The sequence below is a fragment of the Psammomys obesus genome, unplaced genomic scaffold (genome assembly GCF_907164565.1).
Source record: "Psammomys obesus unplaced genomic scaffold, mPsaObe1.curated_primary_1811, whole genome shotgun sequence".
Lineage (NCBI taxonomy): Eukaryota > Metazoa > Chordata > Mammalia > Rodentia > Muridae > Psammomys > Psammomys obesus.
The window spans coordinates 2,912,363-2,926,893 of NW_026588368.1; the positions used below are offsets into that span (position 1 = coordinate 2,912,363).

At 42.6% G+C, this 14,531-nt stretch overlaps 1 protein-coding gene across 4 annotated transcripts in view; it reads left to right on the forward strand.

Moving 5' to 3' along the window:
- Hnrnpf (heterogeneous nuclear ribonucleoprotein F) overlaps window positions 1–10,271 on the forward strand; it is a 19,188-nt gene extending 8,917 nt beyond the window's left edge. For 3 of the 4 annotated variants that reach the window (XM_055604133.1, XM_055604134.1, XM_055604136.1), the window contains exons 2-4: window positions 1,946–2,075; window positions 3,656–3,715; window positions 8,359–10,271. In XM_055604133.1, coding sequence (XP_055460108.1) covers window positions 8,406–9,653 — 1,248 coding nt within the window. In that variant the 5' untranslated portion in view covers window positions 1,946–2,075; window positions 3,656–3,715; window positions 8,359–8,405 and the 3' untranslated portion in view covers window positions 9,654–10,271. Of the gene's footprint in view, window positions 1–1,478; window positions 1,566–1,945; window positions 2,076–3,655; window positions 3,716–8,358 lie in introns of those variants that run through there. The other variant, XM_055604135.1, reaches the window with a different exon arrangement.
- Window positions 10,272–14,531: the final 4,260 nt, after the last annotated feature.

The following is a 14,531-nucleotide window of genomic DNA, read 5'->3' on the forward strand; positions in this document are numbered from 1 at the left end:
TTTTTTTTTTTTTTTTTTTTGTCCTAAGTTATTTCTGCAAAACTTTTTAAGAAAAGTTAACTCGGGTTATCGATGTGTGGTGGCTAATGCCTGTGATCCCAGCACTGTGAGAGGCAGAGGCAGCCAGATCACAGTTCGAGGCCACCCTGGTCTACAAATAAGTTGAGCACAGCCAAGGCTACACAGAGAAACTGTCTTAAAGAAAAATAAAAATAAAAAAAGTCTAATTTGCAGCGGTCGCCAGCCAGCTTCAGTCAATGATGGCCCATCTTATTTCATCGATCTCTCTTCAGTATTCTCAATAAATAACCTTAGTATTTGTGAAGGAGTGCCCGCCCTCAATTGGGGGGGTGTCTCTCCAGGGGTCCTTAGGTCAGAGGACAATTTAAATCCTTTCTCACTATGGGTCTTGCGGATGGAACTCCTTGGAGGTGTCAGGCTGGATGTCTAGTGCGTCTTCCTACCTCACTGGGCCATCGAAAACATAGGCCCTTGAAGTAATCCAGTCACTGCTCAATCTAATTTGCTTTGAGTTAAAACACGTTTTGTGGTATAGATTTTAGGAATTGATAAGGCTTAACTTTTTTTTGAGAGAGGCTTTCTTTGAATTACTGGCTGTCCTGGAATCACTGTAGACCAGGCTGGCCTGGACTGCCTCTGCTGGGATTAAAGGTGATCGCTACCAGCACCTACCTCGCTCTAAGACTTATTTTTATACTTTCAAAAGGTGGTGCACTAATTTAGATTCAGGAGTTAAGCACTCCTTCCATCATACGTGGGCACTGGGGAGCCAAACCTAGGTTGTTAGTCTCAGCCTCTAGTGGGCAAGGGCCAATTTTGAGTCATTTCCTTCAGCCTCGGAAATTATGTCGGGGACAGGGTTCTCTTTAGTCTTGTCTGGGGGGAACTCACTAGGTAGCCAAGATACCACTTGCTTGCTGCCTCTGAAAGGTATGCGCCACCACACCCGACAAGAATTTATTTGAAAAACCTTTCGAGACAAGGCAGGAAATCACTTTGTGCACTAGAGTAGCATTGATTTCAGACCCCCAACCCCCGCCCGCCTCACCCTCCTGAGTGCTGGGATTAAAGGCATGCGCCACCACGTCTGCCAGAGTTGGCTTTTAAAGTTACGTTTCAGCATGGAAAATACCCATGAGGCCATAGTCACACCAAGAAAACCTTTTGTTTTGTTTCTGTAGTATCCCAGTAGGAGGTAACTTGGTTTTATTTGGCTGAGCCTTTAACACTTCAGTAAGTTCCCTCTTCCCTGTAGTGAGTAGTTTGGACTTTGCGCAGGTTGTTCCTTCGCTCTTTAAAGAGAACTAAGCGAGAAGTGTGTCTCTCCCCCCCCCCCCCCCCCGCTTCTTCCCCCACTTCCGGCGCCGACCAATCGCACTGTTTGCGGGCCACACCTGCAGGCAGCCTTTTCCTATTGGTGACATATTGGCGGGCCCGGCAGGGCACTTCCTCCTCTGCACCCCGTGACCCAAGTCCGACTGCCGCTGTAGATCACGCGGTGGCTGCTTCCCGCACTCCGGACCCGAACGTCCCTCTACGGCGTGGTGAGGCCCGTTCGGCGCTTGAGTCCCAAGTTCCCGACACCTAGAAGTTTCCCGATTCGAGCCTTTTCACTTTTCAGCCTGCGCGAATTCTTACTTCAGCACTCTTCCCCACCTTCAGACTTCCCCTCCCCCACCCCAGACTCCGGGGCCTCCCATCCCCCCGCCCCCGCCCGGAAGCTCCCGCCCGAGCCCGCGCAGGCCCCGGGGCGGATCTTCCTGCCCGGCCGGCGCTCTCTACGCGACGCGGTCGACTCCTGGGTGCAGGCCGCCGAGCGGCGTCACCTTGCCCTCGGCCTTGCTTCCCGCCAAAACGCTTGTTTTCAGGGGACCAGCTACAGCAGAAAACGCTTGCTCCCTGGTCATTTGAACTTCCATTTCAGGTTGAGAACAAAAAGAAGATGCACCTGGACTTTCCCCGGAGCCCTCTGCGTTTTTAAGGCGTCGGGTGGAGTTGGTTCGTAAGCCGCGTTCCTTACTGAAAATAGAAGTCACTTCTGCCTTCCTCCCGAGGTAAGTTTTAGAGCAGAAAAGGCAGCAGTTGCTACCTGAAGCCGCGCGGCCATCGTGGTCTTGATTGAGTAGAACTTTCTGAGTAAGAAAATCTGCCTGGACGCGCTCCCGGCGTTCCGGAGGTTAGAACCCATTTACAAAATGGAGGGAGGGCGAGGGCGGGCTCTCAGTGAAAACTCCCGGCGACTTCCTGGAACACAAAGATGTGTAGAGGAGGGTGCAGCAAGGCTCCCACCAAGCGGGCCCTGAACAAAAGAACTGGGTGGGTGGTGTTTGAGCGGCCCTGTTTGTTTCGCAGATAAACTTAACCAGTTCAGGATTCAAAGGGCGCACCTAATTTATCTTACCTGGATCTACCTGAAGGCAGTGAAAATCCAGTCTAACCAGTATCACCAAATGGGTAGTTGCTAGAAAAGCAAGAGTCTCAACCTGGGTTACTTATTTTAGAATTTAAGAGCGCATTTTCATTAGTTATCAAGTTGTGGGAATAAATTTTAAAAGCGAATGTAGGGCTCAGCGGGCTACAGTATTACAAGCCAGTCACCCGGGAATGGTGCAAATAATTCCGGTAGCGTGTGCTGCAATTTCAGCCAAATCTCTGGGTGCAGGAACAGTACTTTAAAAGAGACCAAGCTTTCCATCTGGTCTTTTTGCTGGGCATGTCTCCACAGTTAACATGTTCACAGGTCTTGTGCCAGTGGGTAAATGTAGGTCTAGCTGCCAGCTGCTTGCGCTATGGTGTCTCCAGGGAGGCCTCGGGTATTGTCTACCAAACTGGTAGCAGAAGACCGGAGTAAAAGGGTGGAAGAAGGGGATCCAGTGATTAGGATTTCATGGGTAGGAGTATGGATAAGACTTCTTGATCTGTTTTCAGGGTGTTGGAAACAGCCCCTTTTAAAAAGGGTTCTAACAAAGTAATAACCCCTCATTATTACATAAGTGCAGAAGGTACAGGACAAGCAAATGTAATTACCTCTATTAAAAACAACAGGCAAAATACATTTTCAAGATGAATGCAGCATAATTTATAAAAAAATATTTTATGTCCTAGAGATTTATTTAGCGCATGTCCTCATCAGTTGGGCAAAACTTTGTCACATGGATATTAGTTATGGTTATATCAATGAAAAACAGTCTTGTGGATGTCGGATGTCTCTGTACTATCTCCAGAGTAAATTCTCAAACTCTGTCCAATCCAACAGGCTTTTCTGGTGCTTAATGCCTGTGAAAGGGTTGCTGTCAGAAAAAGTGCCATTCCAGCTCCCTCCCCTTTCCTTTTCCTCCTCTCATTTAAACATCTACCACCACCTTTATATGGAAAGTTTATAATTAGTTCTCTGCTAAGCAAATGGGTTTTGTGTTTTTTTTTTTTTTTTTGCTAATGTTCTTCCCATGAAAAAGTAAAGTGTAAATGATATGGAAACTTTTAAGTATTTTGGTCTAGGGACCCTGTAATAAACATCTTTCTGGGCTTTTAGAGTGTAGCTTGCTCTGAAACTGGGAGCTCCTGTCTGTTAAAATAATGCATGGATTCTGAGGCCATGAGATCAATCTTGAGTTTTGTGTTTTGTTTTTTAAAGGAAAACTTGTTATCTTCCATAAGTGTTTGCTACAGAAGGCATCTGTGGTGGTTCCTTAAGGTAAGCTATTAAGATAAGTCACTGTAAGTCATTGATTTGTTAGGCAAAGTTTTCTTTGGAGGCTAAAACTTTGTCATTAGTTTTAAGTGCCTAGTATAAGTTTATTAGAAAGTTTTAGTGTTAAGATTTATGGAGAAAAAGTTCTGAGTAAATAGTAAACAATTGGGAGCAGACATGTTTTCTCTTTGTTGCCAAAACTACTTCTAAACTCAAAGTTAATGTGCTTGCCTGTTTCTTGCGAGTCTTTAGCTTTGGCTAAGCTGCCACACTCTGATTGAGGTGTTGACCCCAAGCGGCCAGTTAATCCCTTGCTAATCTTTGGCCTGCTGTGGTTTGTGCCCAGTCTGCTAAGGATGAGGAAACACTGGACAACAAAACTGTCCTAAGTAGGGTCCCGATGCGGTATTGAAGACACCTTTTAAAACCGCAATGAAGGGTGCTACGAAAGTGGAGGTTCAAGGTTGTGAAGGATAAGATGTTTTAGAAAGGAATTGGAGCTTAGACCTGGGAGGATTATCACGATTTAGCTAGACAAGGTTGGACAGAGGATATTTGCAGGGAGAATTAATTACTACGTCTGTCAAATCCTCTAGGGAACGGTGGTGAAATTATAGGCACCAAGAAGAAAAAGCGGAGCTAAGTAAGAATGTAGCTCTTCAATGTCTGTAGGACCTGAGAATTCCAGTCTTAAGTCTTTGTTCTAATAACCAAAGGGAAATAGGGCTTAGAAGTAGGGCATAGACATAATTGGGTTGCAGTAGTGCTTACAAAACTTAAAGATCAGTGATACAGGTTAGCTGGGAATAGGTTCTTAAGAGTTAAGAGAAACTATAGGGGATATGGGCAACTGTCTGAGGAATGCTGGAAGAAAAGTTAGAACAAGGAAGTTTATGGTCAGCCTTAGACCATATTTAGACAGTGTCTCAAAATTGAAAGGTTTAAGAGAGGCTGGAGAATTTGCCTAGTATGTATAGGGGTTTATTTGCCTATCGTGGAAGATATTTTATTATATGGAAAGTTACCCATTTAGCTTTTTATATTTTACTATTCTAAAAAAAGACTGTTGACTCCTTAACAGTAGCTAAGGGATGTTTTTGTAAGATTATCTGAGTACTTGATCAAATAATAGTTTTCAGGTATGATGAACCATACTGTAATGACCACTTGGGAGTCTTAGGCAGAGACAGGTCCAGGTTAGCATGAGATGGATATAAAGATCCTAGAAAACCTGTCTTAATAAGAATAGGATTTTAGGATGAAGGCTGGGGTCCTGTGTGAAAATGGGGTACTCAAGTGAGTTGGTTCTGAGGATTTCTGAGAAATCTTTGTAAAGATCAGTCTTTGTAGAGCTTGTAGGCTCAGGTAGAACAAAGGTATAGAAGTAGTGAATATGCTATGTTCATGGTACAGAGCTTTGTATATGGCAGGTGAAGCCTTGGAACTATAGGTTGGAAGGTCTTCAAAGATTGAGCACAGCCATGTGTGACTATGGATACCTGGGGGAGCTGATTGGAATGGAACACCTAACAAGGATTTCCAGGAAGGATTGGTTAAATTCTGTGCAGACAACAGATGAAGATAGGACATTTATTTGTTCTCTTGGAGAGATGCTCAATAAGAACATGTTATTTCAGTGTGGTGGTTAGTTGAAGAGACAATGGAGGGAGGGACCTCATTTCTACATAAAAGGGAAAATGAGTAAGTAGCTGGGGGCAAGGCTGTCTCTGCAGAGAAGGCCTTATGGTTGGTTAGTAAGTACTATTCAGATGTAGTGCAAAGAGACAGTGCTTAGTGGCCATAAGGACTTTTCTCTAAGTTGGTTTCCCAAGCAGATCTTAAGTAATTTGTTAAGAGGGACAGGTCCTTGACAGGGTGTTTCTGATCCTGTGGAAGTAGAGAAGAGCCTTAAGAGTTGCCTGGGTGCCTGGCATGGTGGCACACACCTGTAATGCTAGCACCGAGGGAGTCTGAGGCAGGCACATCTCTGATTTTTGAGGCCATCCTGTTCTACAAAGTGAGTCCAGGACAGGCAAGGTTACACAGAGAAACCCTGCCTCGACCTAAAAGAATTTTCTAGGCACCTGAAGGGCTATATACCAAGAGCAGACAGAGTAGTTTGTAGATGGTGCTTGTTCGTACCTGCTTCCCTTTTTTATTTTGAAACAACAGGGCAGTATAGTTTAGCAGAAGCTTGTCCTGTCTCTTTCCAAATTCTGGGATTACAGGTATTATTCCTAAACCTGCATCCATTTTAGAGGCAGGTCATCTCACATGAACTTTTTTTAACCTTGAGTTTGGGGTCTTCCTGTGCTGGTCTCTAGAGTATGTTATTTTAGACATTGCTACAGGTTCAGAATCCGCATGTAGTAGCATTGAGGCCTGCCCTCTAGTGGGTAAAGACTAGGTTTGCGAACAGGGTACTTACTACTGGTCAGCCTTAAAAAAATGGACTGTTTTAAAATATTTGAACAAGTCAAGGCACCTTTCTCCTCTGTTTGCGTGTAGCCGAACTATTCAGCACAGCCAAGAGTCAGTTCAGTAGAATCAGTAGAGCTTTGCAGTAAAGAACTGTATGTAGATTATTCATTGGAAGATGCTAAAAAGGTAGAGGGAGTTATATGGAATGAAGATAAGGAAGCTGAGGCTGAAGGAAGGATCCAGGCTATTGGAGAAGGGGAGGATAAGATATAAGGTGAGATTTTGACAGATTTCACCTAGATATTTGTAAGGTTTTTTGGGGGCGGGGGCTTTGATGGGCCTTGGGAGTTACTGGAAATCATTGTGAGGTGGAGTTCAAGAGAAAATAGATGGAGGGAGAGTGGACTAAATATGGGACCGGAACATAGTCTTCTATAAAATGTAATTAGACTTGAGTTCCTCTGTCCTGGCTTTGAAAATGGAGCTACACAAATCCCTACTTGACCCTGGGATCATAAACCCATTACTCCCAACAGGCACATATATACCCTGATTATTAGTGAGCAAAGAAGATTGCTAGAACTTCATTATAGCAGCACTACACTGAGGTTAGTTACGTGTTGGTGGAAAGACTAGGTAAGGCTTAGGGTGGTAACCAGTAGGTGTCTGCAACATTAATTCAGCTCATGCTGGTGTTTGTTTATATATAATTATGCATAAGGACTAAACATGCTGTTACACACTCAGCTCTCCCTTAGAGCTTGTCCTATCTATATTTTATCTTCAGGCCATAGGCAAGGTAACTTTTTAAAAGCTATTTAATATATTTAAAGGGAGTTGGTATATCCAGTAAATTTCACAATTTAAAGTTCCATTAGTACCATTATACTGTTGTGGGGACAGGATGGCATTTTTGTCACCTGATATGGTGTTGGATAGCAGGTAAGTGGAAATTTTTAATTTTAAAAAACTAAATTATTTTAAAGCTAATGATAGAATAGGTAGAAAGGATGTCATGGTTTCGACTCATACAGTTGATTATATGTGAGTATAAATTTTTTCTTTAAAAAGATTTTTTGAGAGGTTGCTGTAGTCTAGGTTGGTTTTGACTAGGTAACCAGAGCCGACCGTAAACTCTAGAGATTCTTTGTCTTCTAAATGTTGGTTTCAAGTGTTTGCTACCTTGAGTTGCCTGGCTCATTCATTGTCTGTCTAATTCTGTGCTATCTATATATCTATCATCTATCTAATCTATATGTTTTAAGACAAGGTTATTATGTAACCCTGTCTGGCCTGGAAGTTGTTTTATAGAGATCCACTTGGCTCTTGTTTCTTGAGTGCTAGCATTAAAGGTGTGTGCTTCTATCCTGGGCCTGGCTCTTCTGTCTTTAAAAAAAAAAAAATGTATTTACAAGTGAATGTGTACATGGAAGGTAGGTGAAGAATCAAGGCTCTCTAATGTGTCAGGTATTAGTGGTTGAAAAGGTTTGGTGGGAACGTGTTTACACACTCTTAACTTGCTATGCCCTAGTTTAAGTTTTGAGAGTGTCTCATACAGGCCTCTAACTTGTTAATAATTAAGGAAGACCTGGAACTGCTACTTACTGTTTGATATCTACCTGCCAAATACATTTATACTATGCTTAAATATCCCTTTGTGGGTCTTGTTTTAGCTTTTTGTGGTGATGGGTCTTGGTTTTGATGTTGAGTCAAGCTGGCACACACTAGATAAGACTCTTCTTGCATCGCTAAGACCCACCCTGGCCCTTTGTTCTATAGTGGTTTTTTTTTTTTTTTTTTTTTTGATAGCAAATATTTTTTTCTTAGACAGGAATTTCTCTGTTGCACTGGCTGTCCTGGACTCACTTTTTAGACCAGCCTGGTCTTGAACTGACAAAGATCTGCCTGCCTGTGCCTCCTGAGTGCTGAGATTAAAGGTGTGCACCATCATGCCAAGCTTGTTCTTTGATTTTTAAAAGTGAAGTATTGCCCAGGTTGCCTTTGGATGGGGCACTGTAAACCAGACTGGCTTCAACTCACAGAAAAGTAAATGTTTGGGTGGCGTATGCTATCATGGCTGACAGCTAGCTGTTTGTAATGTTTTACTTTCACTCATCCTTAGCTTTCATTTGTGGAATGCGAAAAACAGTTTCTAATGAATATCCTTACTATGCATATTAAATGAAAATTGTATAAAGTAGGTTTCATTTTTTCTTTTCTTTCAGCTACAAAAAATTGCCCAAGCTTGTGACATCAGCCCTGTCAAGTGTTCATGATGCTGGGCCCTGAGGGAGGTGAAGGCTATGTGGTCAAACTCCGAGGCCTACCCTGGTCCTGCTCAATTGAGGACGTACAAAACTTCCTCTCCGACTGCACAATTCATGATGGGGTCGCAGGTGTTCATTTCATTTATACTAGAGAAGGCAGGCAGAGTGGTGAGGCTTTTGTTGAACTTGAGTCAGAAGATGATGTAAAATTGGCTCTGAAAAAAGACAGGGAAAGCATGGGACACCGGTATATTGAGGTGTTCAAGTCACACAGAACCGAGATGGATTGGGTGTTGAAGCACAGTGGTCCAAACAGCGCCGACAGTGCCAATGATGGCTTTGTGAGGCTCCGGGGACTCCCATTTGGATGCACAAAGGAAGAAATCGTTCAGTTCTTCTCAGGGTTGGAAATTGTGCCAAACGGGATCACATTACCTGTGGACCCGGAGGGCAAGATTACAGGGGAGGCCTTCGTTCAGTTTGCCTCACAAGAGTTAGCTGAGAAAGCTCTAGGGAAGCACAAGGAGAGAATAGGGCATAGGTATATTGAAGTGTTCAAGAGCAGTCAGGAGGAAGTTAGGTCATACTCAGATCCACCTCTGAAGTTTATGTCTGTGCAGAGGCCTGGGCCCTATGACCGGCCTGGCACAGCCCGGAGGTACATTGGCATTGTGAAACAGGCAGGCCTGGATAGGATGAGGTCTGGAGCCTATAGTGCAGGCTATGGGGGCTATGAAGAATACAGTGGCCTCAGTGATGGCTATGGCTTCACCACTGACCTGTTTGGGAGAGACCTCAGCTACTGTCTCTCAGGAATGTATGACCACAGATACGGAGACAGCGAGTTCACAGTGCAGAGCACCACCGGCCACTGCGTCCACATGAGAGGGCTGCCCTACAAAGCAACAGAGAATGACATCTACAACTTCTTCTCTCCACTCAACCCTGTGAGAGTTCATATTGAGATTGGCCCTGATGGAAGAGTGACGGGAGAAGCTGATGTTGAGTTTGCCACCCATGAAGAAGCAGTGGCAGCTATGTCGAAGGACAGGGCCAACATGCAGCACAGATACATAGAACTCTTCCTGAATTCCACAACAGGGGCTAGCAACGGGGCTTATAGCAGCCAGGTGATGCAGGGCATGGGAGTGTCAGCTGCCCAGGCAACTTACAGTGGCCTGGAGAGTCAGTCAGTGAGTGGCTGTTATGGGGCCGGCTACAGCGGTCAGAACAGCATGGGTGGATATGATTAGTATTGTAGGAACATTTGAGTTGTTTCAATCAAAAATTTCACAGGCAGCCAATAAAGCAGTCAAGAGCAGTTTATAACTCTAGAGGAAGCTGGGGGACCCACTTTGCACCATGAGTTTGTGAAATCTGGATTAAAAAATTACCTCTTCAGTGTTTCTCATGCAAACTTTTCTTCTAGCATGTAATATTGAGTAAACTAAAACTATTTTCTTCCGCTTTTCTCAATTAACATTTTTGGTAGTATACTTAAGAGTGATGTTATCTGAGTTAAGTAGTTTTAAGTATGTTGAGTGGATCTTTAAGCACACCACAGTGGACACACTGGGGACATGTACTTTCCTGGAGAACTCAAAGGTGCTAGATCCCTGATGCAAAGAAGCATTCTCATGTTCTTCATTCTAGTTTATATTTTCATTTAAAATCTTTAGGTTAAGTTTAAGCTTTTTAAAAGTTAGTTTTGAGAATTGAGACACAATACTAATACTGTAGGAATTGGTGAGGCCTTGACTTAAAGCTTTCTTTGTACTGTGATTTCCTTTTGGGTGTATTTTGCTAAGTGAAACTTGTTAAATTTTTGTTAACTAAATTTTTTTCTTAAAATAAAGACTTTTTCACAATGACTGGCACAGCTTATCTACTCAGCGAAAGGCAGCAAATTTGGGTGGTTGAGAAGGAGTTGTAAACACGTTCCAGAGGGGATTTGAAAACAGTGGTAGCTGCATGGGTTGTCTCAGGCCTGTAATTCTAGTGCTTGGGAAGCTGAAAATTAGCCATCTTGGACCATGTAGGGAGTTCCAGGCCAGGCAGCAAGACACTGTCTTAAAATAAGTGCTATGTGCTTATTTAGAGACAATTAGAAACAGTGCTGTGTGTATGAGGAAGCACATAGTCCCAGCCTCCTGTGATTACATAACATATATAATTGAAAAAAATTAAACCTTTTGTGGTTTCTTTCTTGACTGCATGTGTTTTAAGTGCGCTGTGTGAATTCTGGTGTATTGTGACTAGAAGAGATCATTGGCTTTTCCAGGAATTGGGAGTGCTTTGTAGTTTACTTTGAAACCCCACCTAAGTCCTCTCAAAGAGTGATAAGGGGCTCTTAAAAGTTGAGCTATCTCACTCTTGCTGGAGTCCCAACACTGTAAATACCTTCATATATTGGGGAGTAGATGATAGGAAGTGACAAAGGCGTTTGAGCGTTGATTTAGGTTCTATTGTCTTCCAACAAATCAGCTATAGAGGAATAGACCCTTGGTATTTAGCAGGTTCAAAGCCACTGAACCATGTGTCCTGGTCACATTTTAGAAGTCCTACTCTGGTTTTGTTGATAGAAAAGAGATCTTCAACCTAGAAACCACAAATTGTGGGGAAACCTGGAAGTCTTAATTTTTCTGTAATGCCTGGCCACAAGCAGGCAAAATAGCCTCAGTATCAAAGTATTGTATTGAGCCTGTATAGATATGGATATTGAGTAGCTTGGTCTAATCATTCCCAGCAAGGCAAGAGTAAGGGCATTCACCAGTGGTCTCAGGTGTGATAGAAGTTCTTTAACCATGTATTAATGGGAGTGGGTCCATAGGTTTCCAATTCTGTGTGGCTTAAGAGCTGCAGTGGAAAATCAGCTATCGTAGGAGCCCAATGTCTTTCCACTCCCAAGAAAAATTGGGAAACACTTGTTTATGAATGAATGAGGTTAGGAGGCAGAAATTTATATATTAAAAAAAAAAAAACACTCCAGCAAAACCTAGATTATGTTGGGTGTAGTAAGACTTCTAACTCCAGAGTCGGTAAGCCAGCAGGTACCCAGGCTAGCCAAGACTCCATTTTGAAATTGGGTGTGTATTCCTGATCATTGGTATAAATGGTGTCTTTGGTTTGGTCTTAACCCCCCCCCCCCAAAAAAAAAAAAAAAAGATGGGGTTTTGTGTAGCCTCAGCTGGCCTGGAACTCTTAAGATCCACCTGCCTCTGCCTCCCAAAGGCTGGCATTAAAGGCATGCACCACCACTGCCTGGTAAAAGTAGTGTATTAAAGCTATGCACCTTGTAGACATTTTTGAAAGTGTGGATTCCCCTTGTTTTAAGTGTGTGTGTTTTAAACTTGGTTTTATCTGTTTGTACACATATGCCATGTGCTGTCTGGTCCCTAAAGAGGTGGTTGAAACCTCAGGTGGATTCTTGGAATCAAACTAGTCCTTTTCAAGAAGTACTTTTAAAACACTGAGCCAGCTCTATCTAGTTCCTGAGTTTGTATTTCTGTTTGTGGGCTCATGCATGTCAGGCTGTAAGAAGTTGCTTCTACTGAGCTGAAGTTGGTTTGGCAACAAGTGCCTGTGCCTCAACAGTCTTGCCAAAACAAAGTGTTCAAAATATAGACACTTTTCTCCGAGGCTTTTAGTATTTCTTAAAAAGACTTGGCCCATGTTTTCAGAATTTTCACTAAGATTTTTTTTTTTCCACCCCAGAGCTAGGAAGAATAAAATGGTTAGGGCCATGTGGCAGAAAGAGGGTAGGAGGTATAAGAAAAGGGTGTGACAAAGACAGTGCAGGTAAGATACTAACAGAAGTAATGTCTACAATTCCCAATTCTAATGTCCATTTGCTGAAGATTTTAGAGCTTTAAGATGGTGTAGCCAACTCATCAGGCATTCAGGATGTCTTGAGATGCATTCACATCTTTTACACATGACACAAGGTTGATGTGCTGACTAGATTTTAGGGAGGAAGCCAGCCAGCACTATACCCATGTGACCTGCCCAAGTGCTTAGAAGCTATACCAGCAAAGCTAAGTCTATTCCGCATTTTGGAGAGTACCCTTACAGACTCTTGTCTTTATAGAGTGTCTTTGTAAAGCTGACATCTTGTTTGTAAATCTGTTCACACAGCCAAGGTGATTCATTGGCCACAGTTGTGTTAAGAGCTCAGTAATTGGATCATTACAGGGCCTGAACAACAAAACCTAAAATGTTCACTGTTTGATGCAATGTGTCAGTCTGGTTAGAGCACAATGGATGCTTTTTCCAAGGTTTAGGTAAAATTATTGCAGGTTGTGCTGGGAATGTATACCTGTTGGAAGTTTGTTTACCATGTATAAGGCCCTATGATTAATCCTAGTACTGAGGGGTGGGGGGGGAATGCTGATTTTAAAGCTCTCAAGATTATGCTAGCATATTTTGAGTTTTGGAGAAAGATTTTAAAAATTTTCTAATTTTTATACTTGAGAAAACATGACTGCCAATCAAGCATGGTGGCACATGCCTATAATCCCAACACTAATGCCCAGTAGAGGCAAATGGATCTATGTGAGTCCAGATTAGCCAAGACTGTACAGAAACCTTGTCTCTGTAAGACAAAACAAACATGAATACCTTTTAGTTAGTACAAGGCTTACAATGGTTTTCTTTTTTCTTTTTTAAGTGTGATTTTTTTAAAAGTTTATTATATATACAATGTTCTGCCTGCATGTGACAGAGGGCACCAGATCTTACTATAGATGGTTGTGAACCACCATGTGGTTGCTGGGAACTGAACTATGAAGAGGAAGCAGTGCTCTTAACCTCTGAGCCATCTCTCCAGCCCCTACAATGGTTTTCTAAGTGTCAGCAATTCCCAATAGGTTCACAGTGGTTTGATGTTTTTAACTTTCTTGCCCATGCTAATCTCAAACTCTTTGGCTTGAATTTGAACTTCTGATCCTTGTGCTTCCATCTCCCAAGTTACAGTTACAGGCTTGTCCCACCACAGCCAGTTTACATTACTTAGTATTTTGTGTGCAGTTTGCATGTGAGTTTAGGTGTGTGTGTGTGTGCCATGATGTGTAAATGGAGATGAAAAGACTAACTCATGTTGGTTCTGGCTTTCAACTTGTTTCTTGTTCTGATAAAGCTATCTGGCTCTTGATCTTCCAGCCCTTCTTCTGTGTCCACCTTTCATCTCTGTAGATGGGTTCCTAAGATCATACTCAGGTTTTTAGGCTTGTAGGCCAGGACTTTTACCACTGACCCATTTCTCCAGATCTATTTAACATAGCTTATGCCTTATCTGTGGTCAGTGTTTTTGTTGTTTGTTTAGGTGTAGTTTTTCAAGATAGGGTTTTACTATGTAGCCCTGGTTCTGCTGGAACCTGGTCTGTAGACCAGGCTGGCATCAAACTCAGATCCACCTGCCTCTGTCTCTCAATTTCTGGGATTTGTGCCACATCTGGTTAAATGAGTTTTTCATTTGAAAAATTGGCTTGGCTCTTAGGAGCATCTTTCAATACCTTTTATTTTGGACCTATGTTACAGCTCTAGCCCAGCCAAGCCTGGACCCCAGACCAGTTCTTTCTCAGCTACCATTCCTGTCCATTTGCTTTTTTAAAATTCCCTTTTAATTGGGAAAATCTATTATTTATTATTAAATATTTATAAATAAATAATATTTATTATTAAAATTTCTTATTTATGCAGTATTCTGTGGGCATGTATGCCTGCAAGCCAGAAGAGGGTACCAGATCTCATAGATGGTAGTGAGCCACCATGTGGTTGCAGGGAGAACAGCCACTGTTCTTAACCTCTGAGCCATCTCTCCAACCCTCTAATTGGAAAATCTTGTTTCAGATTAGTTATCTATTTTCCTTGGATTCAAAGCCAGCTAAAGCTACATGAGACCCTGACTTAAGAAAACAAAACAAACATGATGTATGAAAATCTTTCTCACACTTACTATACAAAACTTGAATGTTACAGAGACATCTCAGAATGTAAATTTTTGACCCATTATCTAGAAACAGTGTAAGTTAAAGGTTTGACAAGCCAGATGATCACCCCTTTGTACCTGAGAGAGTTGGCTTCTTAGCTTGGGACCAGAATTAAGGCTAAGGAGAAGCTGCAACTAAGAACTC